This window comes from Apium graveolens, chromosome 5, assembly GCF_009905375.1.
Source record: "Apium graveolens cultivar Ventura chromosome 5, ASM990537v1, whole genome shotgun sequence".
Taxonomy (NCBI): Eukaryota; Viridiplantae; Streptophyta; class Magnoliopsida; order Apiales; family Apiaceae; genus Apium; species Apium graveolens.
In genome coordinates this window covers 224,078,778-224,094,478 of record NC_133651.1, presented here as the reverse complement: position 1 = coordinate 224,094,478, position 15,701 = coordinate 224,078,778, and the positions used below count along the sequence as shown (strand labels likewise).

The 15,701-nt window shown below is 31.9% G+C and overlaps 1 protein-coding gene across 2 annotated transcripts; it reads right to left on the bottom strand.

Annotated features, from left to right (window-relative positions):
* Positions 1 to 761: 761 nt before the first annotated feature.
* On the bottom strand, positions 762 to 8,085 carry LOC141724883 (uncharacterized). 2 transcript variants are annotated; one of them, XM_074527175.1, is made up of 7 exons: positions 7,885 to 8,085; positions 6,403 to 6,664; positions 6,132 to 6,187; positions 5,943 to 6,021; positions 5,720 to 5,858; positions 1,940 to 2,053; positions 762 to 1,279 (listed from the first exon to the last, which is right to left on the bottom strand). In XM_074527175.1, exons 2-7 carry the CDS (start codon positions 6,570 to 6,572, stop codon positions 1,088 to 1,090), a joined length of 750 nt encoding a protein of 249 aa, XP_074383276.1. In that variant the 5' UTR covers positions 6,573 to 6,664; positions 7,885 to 8,085; the 3' UTR covers positions 762 to 1,087. The 2 variants fall into 2 exon arrangements, with proteins under 2 accessions (XP_074383276.1, XP_074383275.1); XM_074527174.1 differs by having other exon boundaries at positions 6,403 to 6,661.
* Between the last annotated feature and the right edge of the window lie 7,616 nt (positions 8,086 to 15,701).

Genomic DNA, 15,701 nt, shown 5'->3' with positions numbered 1-15,701 from the left:
TACTATAGCATCAAGGGCACATTACTTGATTTTTTTGTAATGGTTTGTACTAGTACATGATATAATTGAGCATCCTCCTCCAAAGTCCAATCTACTGAAAAAACTGGTGTTTAATCTTGTGCAGTAAAAACAGCTGTTAAATGCTGTTGAAGATTTTACCTGTCCATAGAATCCAAACATCACCAATAATAATAGGTCCCCTGGACCAAAGACACTTGAATACGGATGCAGACCTAAACAACCTCGAGTGTCGAGTCCACATAAGAAGACATTGCGACTTCAAGTTAACTTGAAACAAGTCAAGATTTATGTAGCAAAAAGATAAGATGAGCTTCTTCTTCATCTCCCCTTTTTTCTTTGGTAGGGTTGGGGTGTGTTTGGAATTGAGGGGGAGAGACAGGAGACTACAAGTGTGAGATACATATCCAAATTCTAATGCTGGATGGGCCGACTTCTAACATAGTGCTAAAAAAATTTAATTAATTTGGCACACCATCCCTCCAATTTCTTTCATTCAATCCAAACACATCATAATACTCTTGGTGTTCAAGAAATATTTTTTGGAGTAAAAGTAAGAAATAGAAACAATAAGCCATTTTCTATTCTAGATTCGGGAACACGGTCTTAATCTCCCTCAATATTGAATTAAGTTTTGGAAGACCGGGAAGATGGGCTTTTCGTCATTCACTCTTATGCTAAGAGATGGTTACTTAATAGGGAGGAATTGAAGTGCTAATTTTCCAGCTATCTTATGCAATATAGATAGTTAAATAATACGGTTTAAGCCATAATACTTATTTTTCCTCCAAGGTTTTGCCCAAGAAGAAATAAGGCAACAAATCCACCACAGTTTCACAACACACCTCACACTTTCTACTTTCTAATGCTAGTACATTGTTGCTAGTAATAGTTTGTTCAAAATTCTAACATCAATAATTTCCCAAGGGGAAAGCTATACATAGATATCTAAATGTGAAACCTGAGGAGCTATCTGACCAACGATACAATATATTGGATACTAGTCAGCTGCTAATTCCACCAGAGAGATCAGACTATTCGACAAATTGGCTATAATCCAGACTTGATGCTATTCTAGAAGCTTATTACAGGTGGCAACACCAACAGCTGCAGCAAGATGCCAAGCAGCATGAAGGAAAGGAGTTTGTGGAAGAGCATCATCAGCAATGAAGAGTGCAGCACCTAGGAGCGATGACATTTTATGCATGTTGTGTGCCATCTTCAGATTTGGATCTTCCAATGCTCGTCTTGCAAATGCAACCTAAATCAACAACTGATATGTTAGTACAAAATCATAACCATGCAAGCCAGACCTCACAATTTATTAAATAGAACTTCAAATATTGGGGGCAGTCCCGGAATACGCTTCCGGATCTGTCGTTGAACCAGAAGAATTGGGAGCAGGTTTAACAACAGAGTGTAAAAACACAAGTACAAATAGGACCAAATTTGGTAGACGATTTAAAATGAGCCAAATAAACTAACAAAATGATACAAGCACATTACATCACCATATATCATATTATCTTTCAAAAGCTTTTACTGGTACAAAGTAATTTAAGTCGAATGTATATAACTTAAATGAAAGAAAAGGAAAAAAGAGACCATGAAGATAAGTTTTCATATTAAATGCGCTATAGGTTATTGCCAGTGTTACTCCTTACTCGTATTACATGCGCTATAGGCCATTGCCAATTTCCCAGTGTTAGTGCTAAAATATTAAATATGATCTGGTTAAATTCACCTCCTAGTAACTGGAAAATATAAGAATTCTGTCTACACTATTGTGCTACTAGCGAGTCACGATTCAGATGCATCAGATTCAGGCACATTGATCATAACCCATGAACAGATTCCCGTAGTAGCAAAATCGTAAAATGGGTTACAAAATATAGGCGAACCCTAAAGTCTAGACATTTACCTCCATCATCCCAGTGTGAACCGCTGAAACCATCAGAGGCTGGATAGGGAGAGCCAATGCCGATACTGCCATCAATATCTTTGAGTTTTCATCCCGAAGTGCCCTTGACAAACACTGCCAATAAATTTTAGTGATATATCTTTGACCAAAAAGTATACAAATGCCACATTGTATTTCAAAATTAAAGAGCTTACACAAAGACAATCTTATAAAATACTCTAGAGAGTAAAGCTACGAGGCATGAGACATGGGGATTAAGGTGTGGGGATACTATATATATTCACTATACTATATATCTTTACATCTATAGTTCTATACTAATCTATAATTCAATATTAATAATTAATATTAATCTATACTATATTATAATAGACGAAACATTAAAAGTTTGGTAGTTGGTCGGTCGGTACTTGCTGAAATTACTTAATTACCCTTACTTAATTATTCTAATTCTAATTATTGGGTCTATCCATTCTAATTCTAATTTATATTGAAGTCAACTTCCTCTATTATTTTACCAATTTCAATTTTATTTTATATTGAACTCTATATCATTAAAATTTATATTAAATTCAACTTCTTCTACCAATTTATATTTTAATTCATATCGAGTTCTATGTTATTCTAATTTGTTACTTCGGGCTAAATTAAATTTAAGCAAACTAAATATAATTATTAAGATTTAGTTGATATATCATGCGAATCGAGCTAAGATAAAATAATAATACTATCAATCCTCCTAAAAAAATTATACTAATGAGTTTGGATAAACAAAATAATATATTTTATTTATCCAGGATAAAAAATACATTATACAATTGATTGAATAACACAAAACTAAAATAAAAATACAATTCGACCAACAAAAATAAACCATGCATACTAAATATTCAGTCTAAAACAAAATTATCTCATTGATCCAGACTTAAAAAAATTAAATTAAACTAAAAATAATAAGTTTGACTTGGTCTATGTATTGGGCATCGGGCTAAAATAAAATAATGTAAACCACTGATCCGAGATAAATCAAATTAATATTAGATTAAGTATAATTTGTATCCTGTTGATGTGAACTAAAAATCAAATTTTAATTAAAACATAAGTATCATTTTTTTAAAAATACACATAGAATTATCAATAAAACTATAAGGTTCAATTAGTAATATTGTCTTTTTCAAATATCTTTTATAGAATTATAGTTAATCGATTAAGTAATCACCATGCTAAAATAATATTTTTTAAGGTCCCAACATAATGGAGACATTATATTTTTACCCTCAATAAAATAATAATTTCGTTATAATTCGAGTCTATAGTGGTTTCAGTCATGAACTCCTTTGGATAAAAACATTTACATTTGCCATCTTTTATACATGGGCTATTCCTATTACACGATCCACATGATGAATCATGTATTTTGAAATAGCATCATATGCTACTGGATCCTTGTTCTTGTTCTTGTTCTTGTATACTATTATAAGCGAAACATGGTTATGTTAACACCTTCAAAAAAAAGTTTAAACAAATATTATTTAATTAAAATAAATAAATCATGTATCTAATATAACTACAAACTCTATGAATTATAAATTAACTTGATATCTAAGTGCACTCAACTTCTTTTTTTAGTAGGAAATCAAATAACTTCCAAAATTAATTTTATTAATTTAAATCTATACTATACTATTATAAGCGAAACATAGTTTCGTTTGGTCAGCTGGATATCAAGACTCCCACTTTCCTATAGGCCTTGCACCCACCATATAGGTTGTAGAAGAAGAAAAGACTTTTTAAAATTTTAACTATTGAAATTTTGAATCTTTCAATAATATAATACATACAAAATGATACGTAAGTATTTTAACTTCATTAATCTCAATAATATATAGCCGTTATTTTTATAATTTAGTTTTACGAAATAATAAATTAATAAAATTACAAATAATATAATTAGTCCGTGTATCGCACGGGTTATAGGCTAGTAAATTATAATAAGCAAACTTGAGATCTTTTATAGGCGGCAGTTTTGGGAAACCACAAAAAAGATACTAAATTCTTTAAATTGTTATTAGATTTTAATGAAGTAAATAAATGAGAACTTTTGGATCTAATACCCAAGAATATTCTAAATTTTATTATCCAAAATACTACCAAAACTCTAATGTCCAGACCCCCATCAACAACGTACTTAAAATTGGGAGAATGTCCTTTTTTACACTTTCATATTAAACTGTGCCCAAAATACCTGAAGTCAGAGAACGTGCCTATTTTAACCAATTGTATACGCATACAGATGATGCGTAAACTGAATAAACAAATAAAATGCAACGGCCAAATAGCAGGAGCAATAAAATATAACAGAGGTTGGCAATGTGGACCCCATATATTCTACACGCATTTGTTACTTGCGTTTGCATGCATAACGCATTCTGCAGATGCATAGCTGCTTTTGGGACCCACACTACATTCAATACAAATCTCATGTTTCAAACAACATCCACATATATCTCATGCGTACCAACATACGCATTCACCAGCTGCACATCGAAGTAGGTTTTATGGGCAGCCTTAGCGACATATGGTATTTTGGGTTGTATATGTTTAGAAAAACGTTAAATTGGTCATTAACTCTTTAAAATTAAACATTTATATTATTAGATATCACCATACAATTTATTACTTAAATTAAAATTTCATCGAAGTAAATATGTACTCAGTTCTTCACCTATTAACGTATCCCTGCTTCCTAGTAGTAAAATGACCTTCAAGCACTGTATAAATTAGGCAGGTGCCAAAACAGAGACCCCAATGCAGACACATTTCAATATATATTGTTAAATATAAATGATTTTTGATAATTTACATCTAAGAACTTGCTTTAAAAAAATATTATAAAATGCCCTAGGGAGTAAAGCGACCTTCTAACGCTGAATAAATTAGTTAGGCACCAAAACAGACATCTAGGCGGACACATTAAAATATTCTTTTTCATATAATTGATTTTTGATCATGTATTTAAATATTTATACACTTGTATTTCTACAATACAATAACATATCACAAATCCACCTAACCCCTTAACGCCACCTAACAGAAAAAAAAAAAAATTTGTTCCCAATCAGTAAGAACATGGTAAGGAATATCGTCCACCTAGAGCCCCCCCTACGGGCCACCTAATGAAGGGAAAATGCTTTTGTTCCCAATTAATAAGGAAATAGTTCAAAATATCATCCGTCATCTGCCTATAGGCTATAGGCCCCCTCCCTCTTCCCAAGGCACAGATCATTCTTTAGATCACTGTATAAAATAACAAGAAATATATCATAATGGCAAATAGATACTTTCTACATACATCTAACATAACTAACAAAGAATGGTAATCAAAGTGATGGGCTTCCAAGTTCCAACCAATACAAGCAGACCGTGAACAAGCACACCCTTAAGGCTCCAATTTTAATGATCCTAATCAAAACTTGAACTTAGTCACTTATTTATGTCTGCAAATGAATGCTTTCACATCTATATGAATATGCCTCCATGTTAATGTTCAGGTAACTGGAGTCACATGCTTAGAACCCATACACCATACTAGCAAGCAGACCATTGTCAACAGCACCACACACAATTCACGATGTTCATAAATATCATTTCTACTCATGAGTCCTATTAGACTCATGTCCAAAATACCATTATCAAATTTTAATTGCGCTGCAATCAACTAACACGGCCCTAAGCATAAAATTATCTTTTGTTCACTATTATGATGGATGTTTAACTAACCACTGTAGCTGTAGCTATCATAGTGTAGTCAGCCCATCTCGTATATTTTCTCATACTGCCTCTTGACACATGGTACAAACTTGAGGCAACCCCCACTCCAATTAATGAATTAGCATAGATCTTACAGTTCAGGTTCTTCCTGCATCATAAGAAACTAAGCCAGTAAGACATAATGAAAGTCAATAAAGCTATCAACTACATGCTACTATATTGTAAGTCATGCCTCGGGGTCTGGAGTCCAATAGCAACAAAAGGTATTGAAGTAAGCACATTAACAATTGTTTCTCCAAGACTCCGATCACCTACAAGCAAGCATTCAACAACTCTTAGCAAAAGATATAAGGGTAAATAAGACATTAGAAAGAGTAGGAGATGCTTATATATTTTAAAAAATTTCACCACTGTGTATTACCATGCAACGAACACCTTATAGGTCTAAGACATGAAGGTCTTTGCTGCCATACTCTCCTGAGAAGCATGTGAGATAAAAATATCAGGCTTGAGATAAAATTCAAACATTGCACAAGCACACGAGTTAAAGAATATCTGAATACCCGAGTCTAAAATAACTAAATCTAGTAAAAAGTTTTCAACTTTCTATCTATAAATATGCATTACAATAAAAACTGTATCAATACATATGCGCGTGTGTGATACTATAGTTAAAAAGTTTCTCAACTCACTGCAAAATCAGTAACTGACTAGCTCCAACAACTGAAGTTTGGCAGCTCGACGAATGAAAGCTTTCATGCTGATTTATCTCTTCCACAGTAAATGGTGAATGAGGTACCAAATGAACTCCATGAATGCCCTCCAGAGCTCTACTCTTGTTCAGAGCACTCTGGGGACTCATAAGTTAAATGGCAACCAGTCAAATCAGACTGATTGCCAGCAGCACCGCGTGGGGGTGGCAATAGGATCAGGGTGGATGAGCAGGAAATCCTGCTAAAAAAATAGCAAATCATCAGTATTAACTACATTAAATTAAAAGAAATTAAATCATCAGTATATAACTAAAGTAATATCTCAAAGGCTTCCCATAGCTTAGTATTCTTATCTCGGGTGCCATTTTAGGCATAGCCATAACTAAAATTAGAAGTTTTTATATCCTCCATTAATAATGATAATGCTTTACATTATTTTGTGTTTGCAGGTTCACCAGGATTTATTACATCTTTGTTAAGCTTGCCTTCATATCGAATTTAGGAAAAAAAACTAATGTGAAATCTTTTTACAAACAAGGACACGACTTTCTTGCAGTAGTAACATTTTTCTTTTGTTAAAGCAGTTAGTTAACAATAATTAGGAGCACGATTCGTTAAAACGAAATCAAAGTTGGGATTGTGCTAGTATCCAATACACTATCCGATACGCGGATATGTTGGGTAACCCAAAAGTCCCTGCTTCCTTGGAAATTATAGGTTGAAAACCATATTGATATTGGTCACATCAAATTATTCTTACAAGAAAGCCAACTTATGAGCAGTAGACAATGTGCAGAAGTGTACCAGAACATCAAGAATTTTGAATCTAATCCAATACATGAACTCAATTTCGTTCAGTTTCACATGTCACAGATAAAACACCCTGCTCACAAAGTGATACTAGAGGCATTATCAAGCTTGCGGCCCATGGCGAAATTAGTTTAGTTCCAAACAGGCATTGCTAGTTTAGTTCTTAACTTTGTGTGATCGAGTCCAACTAAAATTACTTTTTCAGTTCTTTTTGCGGGGTCAATTTAGGTAAAACCATGTATAAATTCAGCAGTTTGTATCTGCTCTATCCATGACACTAATGATCAACATAATGTTTGTATTTGCAGATTTACCAGGATTCATTGTTCATTTCGCAACTCTTGTCTAATTAGCAAATCTTGGAATTAAAAGTATAGCCTTTTAATGAGATAATTTAGGTCAAATCCAATTTCTTTAACAAAAGAAGAAGAAAAGTTAACTTTTTTAGCAACAGAATGTAAAGTAGTGCATCAGATGATCAAGAATTTTCTAATCTAAAGCAATAAAAGAAATTCACTAACAAGTTAACAAGAAGACATGATTAAAATGTAATTACAGGCCTATGCAATTACATGTATGTATAGTAAAAATTAGTCAAATTGCAATAAAAAAGCATCATGAAATGAAATTGAATACGAACAGGGATCGAACCTGAGCAGAAGCAGTTAATTCAACTAAATTTATGTCGACTGTGAAGATAAATAATGATGAATGATGATGTATAGTTATATCCAGAGAGAGAGAGAGAGAGGTGTATTATATAAACACGGATGTAGGAAGACAGAGAAAGACAAATACACAACGAAGAAACTCTACTGGAGGAGAGTGTGTACAGGTGTTAATGCCGACACAGTTGAGTTGTAACTTCAACTAAACTCATTCCGTTTGTTCAGAGGATTTGGGCTGTTGCAACATTCTTCTTTTTGGGTTCTACCTATGGGCTTAAAAACCCATTCTAAGATTGGGCTCAATTGACAATAAATTTAGTTACGAAACCATTTCAATGAATTAGATAAGACTTAGACTCTACGGAGTACACTATTTAATTGTAATCATTGAAGTCCATATATTCTGTAAGTAAAAGTAATAAACTTTTGCAAAATATCTTATTTTTTGATTGATATCCTATAAATATCACTAACTTTATTGAAGATCTTGTATACAAAATATATTTTCTACAAAATCTGCTTAATTTACAGAAGATAAATGATTATTTTGCAGAACATGCATATTATACTTATAAATATATGAGATTTGCATGATTTTATTGAAATAATAATTTTTTTTATCTAGATAACCTACCTATCCTTGGGATGGGACAAGCTCCAACTCAGGTGTCTTCCCCTGAAACTCGAATGACCAAGAGGATAATTATTCATTTTTTAACCAATTAAGTCAACACTGTTTTTGAAATATGTTTTGCATAACACGTTTAGAAGATATTTTTTTTACAGGATATTGATGAATTCTGAGAACTCCAATAATAAAAGTGGATTTCATAAAAATTTACTCAACTAAATAAATAGATAATTAATTAATGTTACATAATTTTCAAGTTCAAGCGATCCAATCGTCTTAAAATACCATTTTTATTAATTTAAGTAAATTCGGCCTGCCAGTGTTTAGCACGGATTATAGTCTGGGTTATTTTAAGTCTAGTTCAACTTTTTGCTAAGATTTTCTTCCTAATTTCTAAATATTGTGCTTTAAAATTCTAATAGGAAATCAAAGTTTATCTAGGGAACGTAGAAAATGTACTAGCATATAGTATCCAATGCCTTCTTTAGAACGACAATACTCATTCCGTATACTACACGTATTTTAAACTTATTATAAAATATAATTTTATAATTTATTTTCAGAATTTTTTTTATGTTTAAAATTTTAAATATTATATTTTTATTTAAAAACAATATTTAAAAATATTTAGAAAATCATATTTTATGAAAGTTTTAAAATGCTTGACAATTTCCCATTTTAATCAATATACCAAGGAAGTAATATTTTGAAAAATAAAATTAAATGTGAAAGCCTACTTTTGCGGCGATCCAAGCACAGACACGTGGAATCCAAGGAATAAACGCTAAAGAGGTGTTTATAGCGTTTCTTGCTTCATTCGTAGCTAGATTTCTTCTCTTGTAAGCTCAGGTAATAGTATGCCACAAGTTGGAACATCGGATAGTAAACTCATCACTGGCTATTACTCTATTTTAATAATTTTATTTTTAAATTTTTACTTTTTTCAGTTCAAATCACTATTTTTTCTTCAATCATTTCTTCAAATTTTACTTCAACTCCATTTTATATACATAAAAAACTATAAATATAAACACATATATCACTATATTATGAAACAACAAGTGAAATGGACATGTGTCAACCGTTGATATGTTATTTTATATGTACTATATCTTCAAATATAGAGTTGACAGTGTATTACTTCAAAAATAAAGATGAAATTAATAATCATTGAAGATGAAATTTAGAGAATTCAATTTTAAATTTAGAGTAATATAAGGTGAAGGGAGTTTTTAAAGCCATGAACAATATGACGTAAAAAGGTGCTATATAAAATTGTTGTCGAATTTATATAATTTTTTACGAAACTGAACCACTAATGTAGCAACCTAGGCTGAAGTACGGCTATGCAAAAAGGTTTGATAGATTTTTTTAAAATCTTTATATTTAACTAAGAATCAAAATAAATAATATCAAAAAATTGCTGATATTTAGTTTTAGCCTGGTTATTTTGTAATTTTGGTTTCTCTGTGTTTGTTCATTTTGTTCCCTCTTGAATTGATTTTATTTTGTTTGTTTGGAAGGACAGATCTAGGCGGGCTTATGTCGGTTCTCCATGTGATTGGTCCAAACAATAGTCTCTTTGAAGTTAAAATATTAGGTACCCCGGAGACAATGGCTACTGATGCTCAAATAGTACTCCACTCAATATATTATAATTTTTTGTAAGTATACTCAACACATATATACATATACAGTTAAATATATACAAAAATAACTAGGCAAATAAAAGAGAGTCGTATATAATAGATGCAGAAATATGTGGTACTCGCATAAAACAAATGCAAGGGGCGAGCTAATAGTCTTTGTAATGTTGAATTATAGAAGCCTTGTTGTGTTTAGGTAGAAGCAAAGAAAGTAAACAGGTCCAAACTTCAAAGATTCATTCATGTTACTAATATATTCATAAGAAGAAGGTTCCATGTATCAAGGGTCGAGGTCATGTGCCTACATTCATAAGAAACACACAATTCCCTCCCCTCTCTCTCTCTCTCTCTCCCTCTTTCTCTCATCTCTCTCTCTCTCTCTCTCTCTCTCTTAACTTCTCTTTTATTCTTCCCTAATCACTTCTCTCCCGGAGAGTTTTATAAACCAGCTACAATATGGCATGCCACTTACTCACCAAGTGCTTATCCAAGTAATAATCTTGTAGCTCTCTTGGCGGTTACAGTTGTTCATATTACAAGTGTTCATTGCGGACAAACACATACACTTATGTACATTATCCACCGCAAAATGAGTTGGTGCACAATAAAAGTTGCTACCCAAGTTGAAAGAACACAGACTACCAACACGAAAGCAAAATGTACAAGAAAGAAAACAGGACAAGTTATGGCAACATCCAGAAGAATCACAATTATGGTCTTATGGGTCATCTTGATTTTCAGTCAGCTGGTCCCTGCATATTCAAGTCCCTCTAGTAGGGTTCTGTCAAGGAAAGCCTTGTTTTTCGAAACAGTATCGTTCCATGCAGCCTCCACTCCGAGCTCATCTCCATTAGAAGCTGTTGATTTTGATGATAAGAGACGCATTCACACTGGTCCAAATCCTCTTCACAATTAGACATCTACAGTTGAAGCTGCTAAGAAGAAATGGTTCAAGTCCGTGATAAGTTTTTGTCTTGAGTTTATGAATTTAACAAAACTTTTAATATAAAATTTAGTTTTGAATTGAAAGAGTTTTGCTAAGTATGTAAACTTAAGGACAAAGGGGCATGAGTTCCATGTCTGAGTTAAAGGAAGCTTAGTTTTGCTACTGTTAATCCTGGGAATTTAATTCGAAACACTGGCCAAATACTTTGTGTTATGATAACTTCTCTTTCCTCAGAGATAGAATTGATGGCAGCAACAATTTAGCTTTTCCAGTCCTGCTTTAATGAGGTAATGGGCCGCTGCATAAGCAATGGCAGGTGGAAAAGGAAAGAAGCTAGTAATAGTAAGTAGTAACAGTAATAGTAAGAGCAAAAGTAGCTAGTAGCGTTATATCTCTTGTTTCTTTTTGTTGTCTTCTTAGCTTCTTTCCTGTTACTTTATTTTAAAATTTGTTTTGATTTTATACAAGATGTGTTAATTGTTATTTAGGTCATCCAAATAAATTAATTAAGTTGGTCACCGTAAAAATTTAGTCACAAAATGCAGGATCATTGTCTGTATATTCAATCATTCATATCTATTGGGTCCAGTATATTGTTCCTGAGCTCATATCTCTCTCTCTCTCGGTATGAATCCATGCAAAAAATAGTATTTTTAATGTCAATGAAGAAGAAATAGCATTAATCATATACTTGCTCCCCATTACAAGCTGCAGGCTGCAGCAAGTGTAATAAATTTCTTCTTTTGATATATTTGGACACCATGCATGACCTACTCATTAACCTAGTAAAGATTTATTTATTTGTTCTATAATTAGGACTGCTGCTGCTCATATCTAATACAGTAATACTACATATTTTTGTGTATAACTATAATATATACTACTCTTGCACTAAATTGAGCATCCCCTAACTTCCACTTTATGGATTGCATAATCCGCATAATCCTTACTAGAGACATCCATGCACTGAACACCGACTTGTTACAGAATGGCCAAAAACTGACATTTTACTATTTCATCTTTTTATGGGGTTAAATCTCAGGAGATCTAAGTGCGTCTTTCTCCTCTCTCATCTGTTCACCATCATAAACTTTCACCAGGCTTCAAACCAAAAGAGGCAAAAAGGCAAAGCAGACTAAAGTCAAAATTTAGTAAAATTACTGGCCAGACACGTGTATATTACAGTTGCATATTAGCTTTTGTGTTTCTTCCGAAGTTGCATCTAGCATGTCATTATTACAATACTACTAGATTAGTTCCCCGGCAATCCCGGTTATTTCATAATTATTTTTTAATAAATATATTTTAGAAATAATTAAATTCAAATATATATTAATACTAAATTTATGATATATAATAATAATTAGTGGAATAAAACTTCAAAATAGTAGCACACAAAATACAAATATTGATTATCAACTTTTTATTAAATTTAAAATATAAAGATGAATTAATGAATATTTATATAAATAAAATAAATTTTTATGAAGATAAAATTAGCGGATTCAAGAGAAATATAGTAAATTATTAATTTGAGAATGTAAAAATGAGGAGGAAAAGAAATAGCAGAAATGAAGAAAAGAGAAAATCAGTGGAGTTAATAAAAGAGAGAGATTTTGAAGGTATAGTATTTTAGTAAAATATGATATCATCAAATTGATGAGAGCTTGATATTTATAATTTGATGATATCAACTATTAAAGGAGAGTTTGACAGATGGATGATGTCAGCTGCTCTGTTCTAGTATAATGTTGGATAAATTGTGTCCAAATTAAACAACATGGTTCACATAATACTAGTATTTGTTATTCTTGCAAGTAAAATTTGAAAAAATTGTTGCAATATTAGAAGCTTGTTGTTTACAAACAGACTAAAAGGTGTATCAGCATTCAGCAGCTTTAATTAATTAGCTGGGCGAGCTCTTAAATTTATTACTCCCAGAAGTCCTTTCTTCATCAGTTTTATTTGACTTAAATGCTTCAATGTTCTCAAGAGGCATGCCTGTCTCAAGGCTGAGACTGCCCGCCCCGATGAGCATTAATTACATGCTTTCAATCGCTTGGGGTCTTCTCTTCGTCCGTTTTACTTTTCTCACATTACTGATATACATATTTTATCTTTTGTTATTGGAGTTTTGTTATATATGTTCATTTTATTATTTATTTATTTATAAAATTGTAAATGTGAGGGAGTATAAATTTATATTTTTTACTTAAAAGGAGTAGCATTTAGGTAGCCGGTACAGAGAGGCAGGAGATCTAAATATAGAAAGAAACAGTTTGAATCTGAAAGTCCACTACAAAAGCTTTGATAAAATCGGCAGCAAAAAGATGCCTTAATAATCTAGAAAGTGAAAGGAGGGTTGCGCGTTGAACCAGAGGAGCTACCTAAATCTAGTTTGATTTGACTTGAAATTCTAGGACTATTAAAGTCACGGATTATTAAAAACGCATCACTACTAACTGGTGCTAGCATTGCATAAAAAAATACTAGTACTATACACAGCTGTAGCTTGTATTACATTTTCGAATACGACTCAGCCTCTTAAATCATGTTTTATAAATAATATACCCTATTCACCCTTAAGAATTTGGTATAACGTATTCACGGTGAATTAGACCTGACAACATTTCGTGTCATGTACAAACATTATGTGTATTTTCGTATTTTCGTATTTTCGTGTATCAAATCTTGAAACCGAAGCCGATCCGGATTTTCATTCGTGTACCAATTTGATGACACTAGCCCGGAACTAATATTCGTGTTTACCCGCTTTAGTACATTAAAATACACGGATTATATACGAAAAATATTAATTGTTAAGAAATGTAATAGATAATTAAATGGTGAAGTGCTCACTCACGTAGTCAAGGAATAATGAAATATATTATAATATTTACAATTATATATATGTTATTTAGAATAAGTAAAATTCACATTTGGTATTTAGTATATATATGTATATTATATATTTTTAAAATTTTGATATTTATTTATTTTGTGTACTTTCATTCCGTGTCGTGTACCTATATTGGAAACCCAAACGCGACATTAATTATATTTGTATTTTTCATTTTCGTGTACTTTCGTGTCCATGTACCAAATTTTCGAAATCAAACATTAATTATTCGTGTCATTTCGTACCGTGTTCACGTGTCGTTTACCAGTATTGTCAGGTCTACCATCAATATTACTATTTGTAATCATTTCTGATTTTTCGTACCATATTCACGTGTCGTGTACCAGAGTGCAAAAGAAAGTGAAATGAGAAAGAGAGTGTTCTTAAAAATATATAATAAAATAATAGTTAAGAATAGAAGTTGACTCTTAAAATTGAGTAAAGAGATGATGCTCTTACTTTAAACTCTTGGAGCAAAATTTTGATTCTCCCTCCTTAATTTTCGAGTTATGAGCTAAAATGAAGAGATTGTTGAAAATGCTCTAAGATCATATATTTTCAAGGTGATAGAAGCCACAAAATCTTCTCTGGAACATGTTATTTATCATTAATGTCTTTCTAATGCATGCCCAACACAATAAACATCAAATTTTATGAATTTGGTATATTTTCGTCGATGAAGTTGTTATTAATACTTGGGTCCATCAGTATTTATGTTGTAGAAGACATGTATGTACAATAACAAGACTAAGTCGCATTGACATCCTTAAGATTTAGTTGTTTGATAGTCAATTTTGTATTCAGTATTGTATTTCTTGAGTTTGTAAAACAGTTAGAAGATTAGACTGGGAGATTTTTCTGTGAACAGATTCAAGCTAAGGATTAAATTCTGGAAGAAAAGTGTAAAAGCTTGGAGTTGAATAAAGGCGTTCTATGAAAAATGTTCTAAGTAAAGATATCGACAAGTCACAGATCAAGTTTGTTAGATATATTTGATAATGTCATGCCTAATATGATTTGTGTTTAGTTTTCAGATCTTACTTAAACAAGACAAATCAGTACTTAACTGGAAATCAGCACTTATACTGAAGTCAGAACTTAAGTTGTCAGAACTTAAGTTATCAGGAGATATTTATCAAGAGATAATATCAGGACTTAAGGAGACTTTCAGATAAGGAAGGTGACTGATTGAAAGGAAAGAAGATCAAGACAAACTCAAGAAGAGATATGCATGAAGAAGGAATTCTATGAAGAATAGAATACTTGGAAGAAAAGATAACTAGTTGATATATTTTAGGATACAGAATCATATTCAATATCAATTAGCGATTATCTTGTAACTGTGTAGTATATAAACAAAGATATAGGGTTTACATTATATGTGTTATCATAATCAAAGTTATTATTTATTGTAATCCTAGCAGCTCTCGTGATAATTTGTTCATCACTGAGAGAGGACAGTTCCATATTGTAATAGAGTTTAATAAAGCTTGTTTTCTGTTACTTGTGTTCTTTAATTCGATTTGATTGTGATAAACACTGTATTCTACCCCCTTCTACATTGTGTGTGACCTAACAAGTGGTATCAGAGCAGATCTGTTAACACACAAACAGTTTAAGATCCGAAAACAATCATGTCTGAAGAAGAACAAACTCCAACCAAGCCCACCAAAACTGA

What these genes read in the sequence shown, in the direction of transcription:
- LOC141724883 (XM_074527175.1), bottom strand. Translation starts at nt 6,572, where the DNA reads ATGAGTCCCCAGAGTGCTCTGAACAAGAGTAGAGCTCTGGAGGGCATT. An exon ending in ATTGGACTCCAGACCCCGAG is followed by an intron (nt 5,859 to 5,942) that starts GCATGACTTACA and finishes CTTATGATGCAG; the next exon opens with GAAGAACCTGAACTGTAAGA. An exon ending in TTCACACTGGGATGATGGAG is followed by an intron (nt 1,280 to 1,939) that starts GTAAATGTCTAG and finishes TTGTTGATTTAG; the next exon opens with GTTGCATTTGCAAGACGAGC.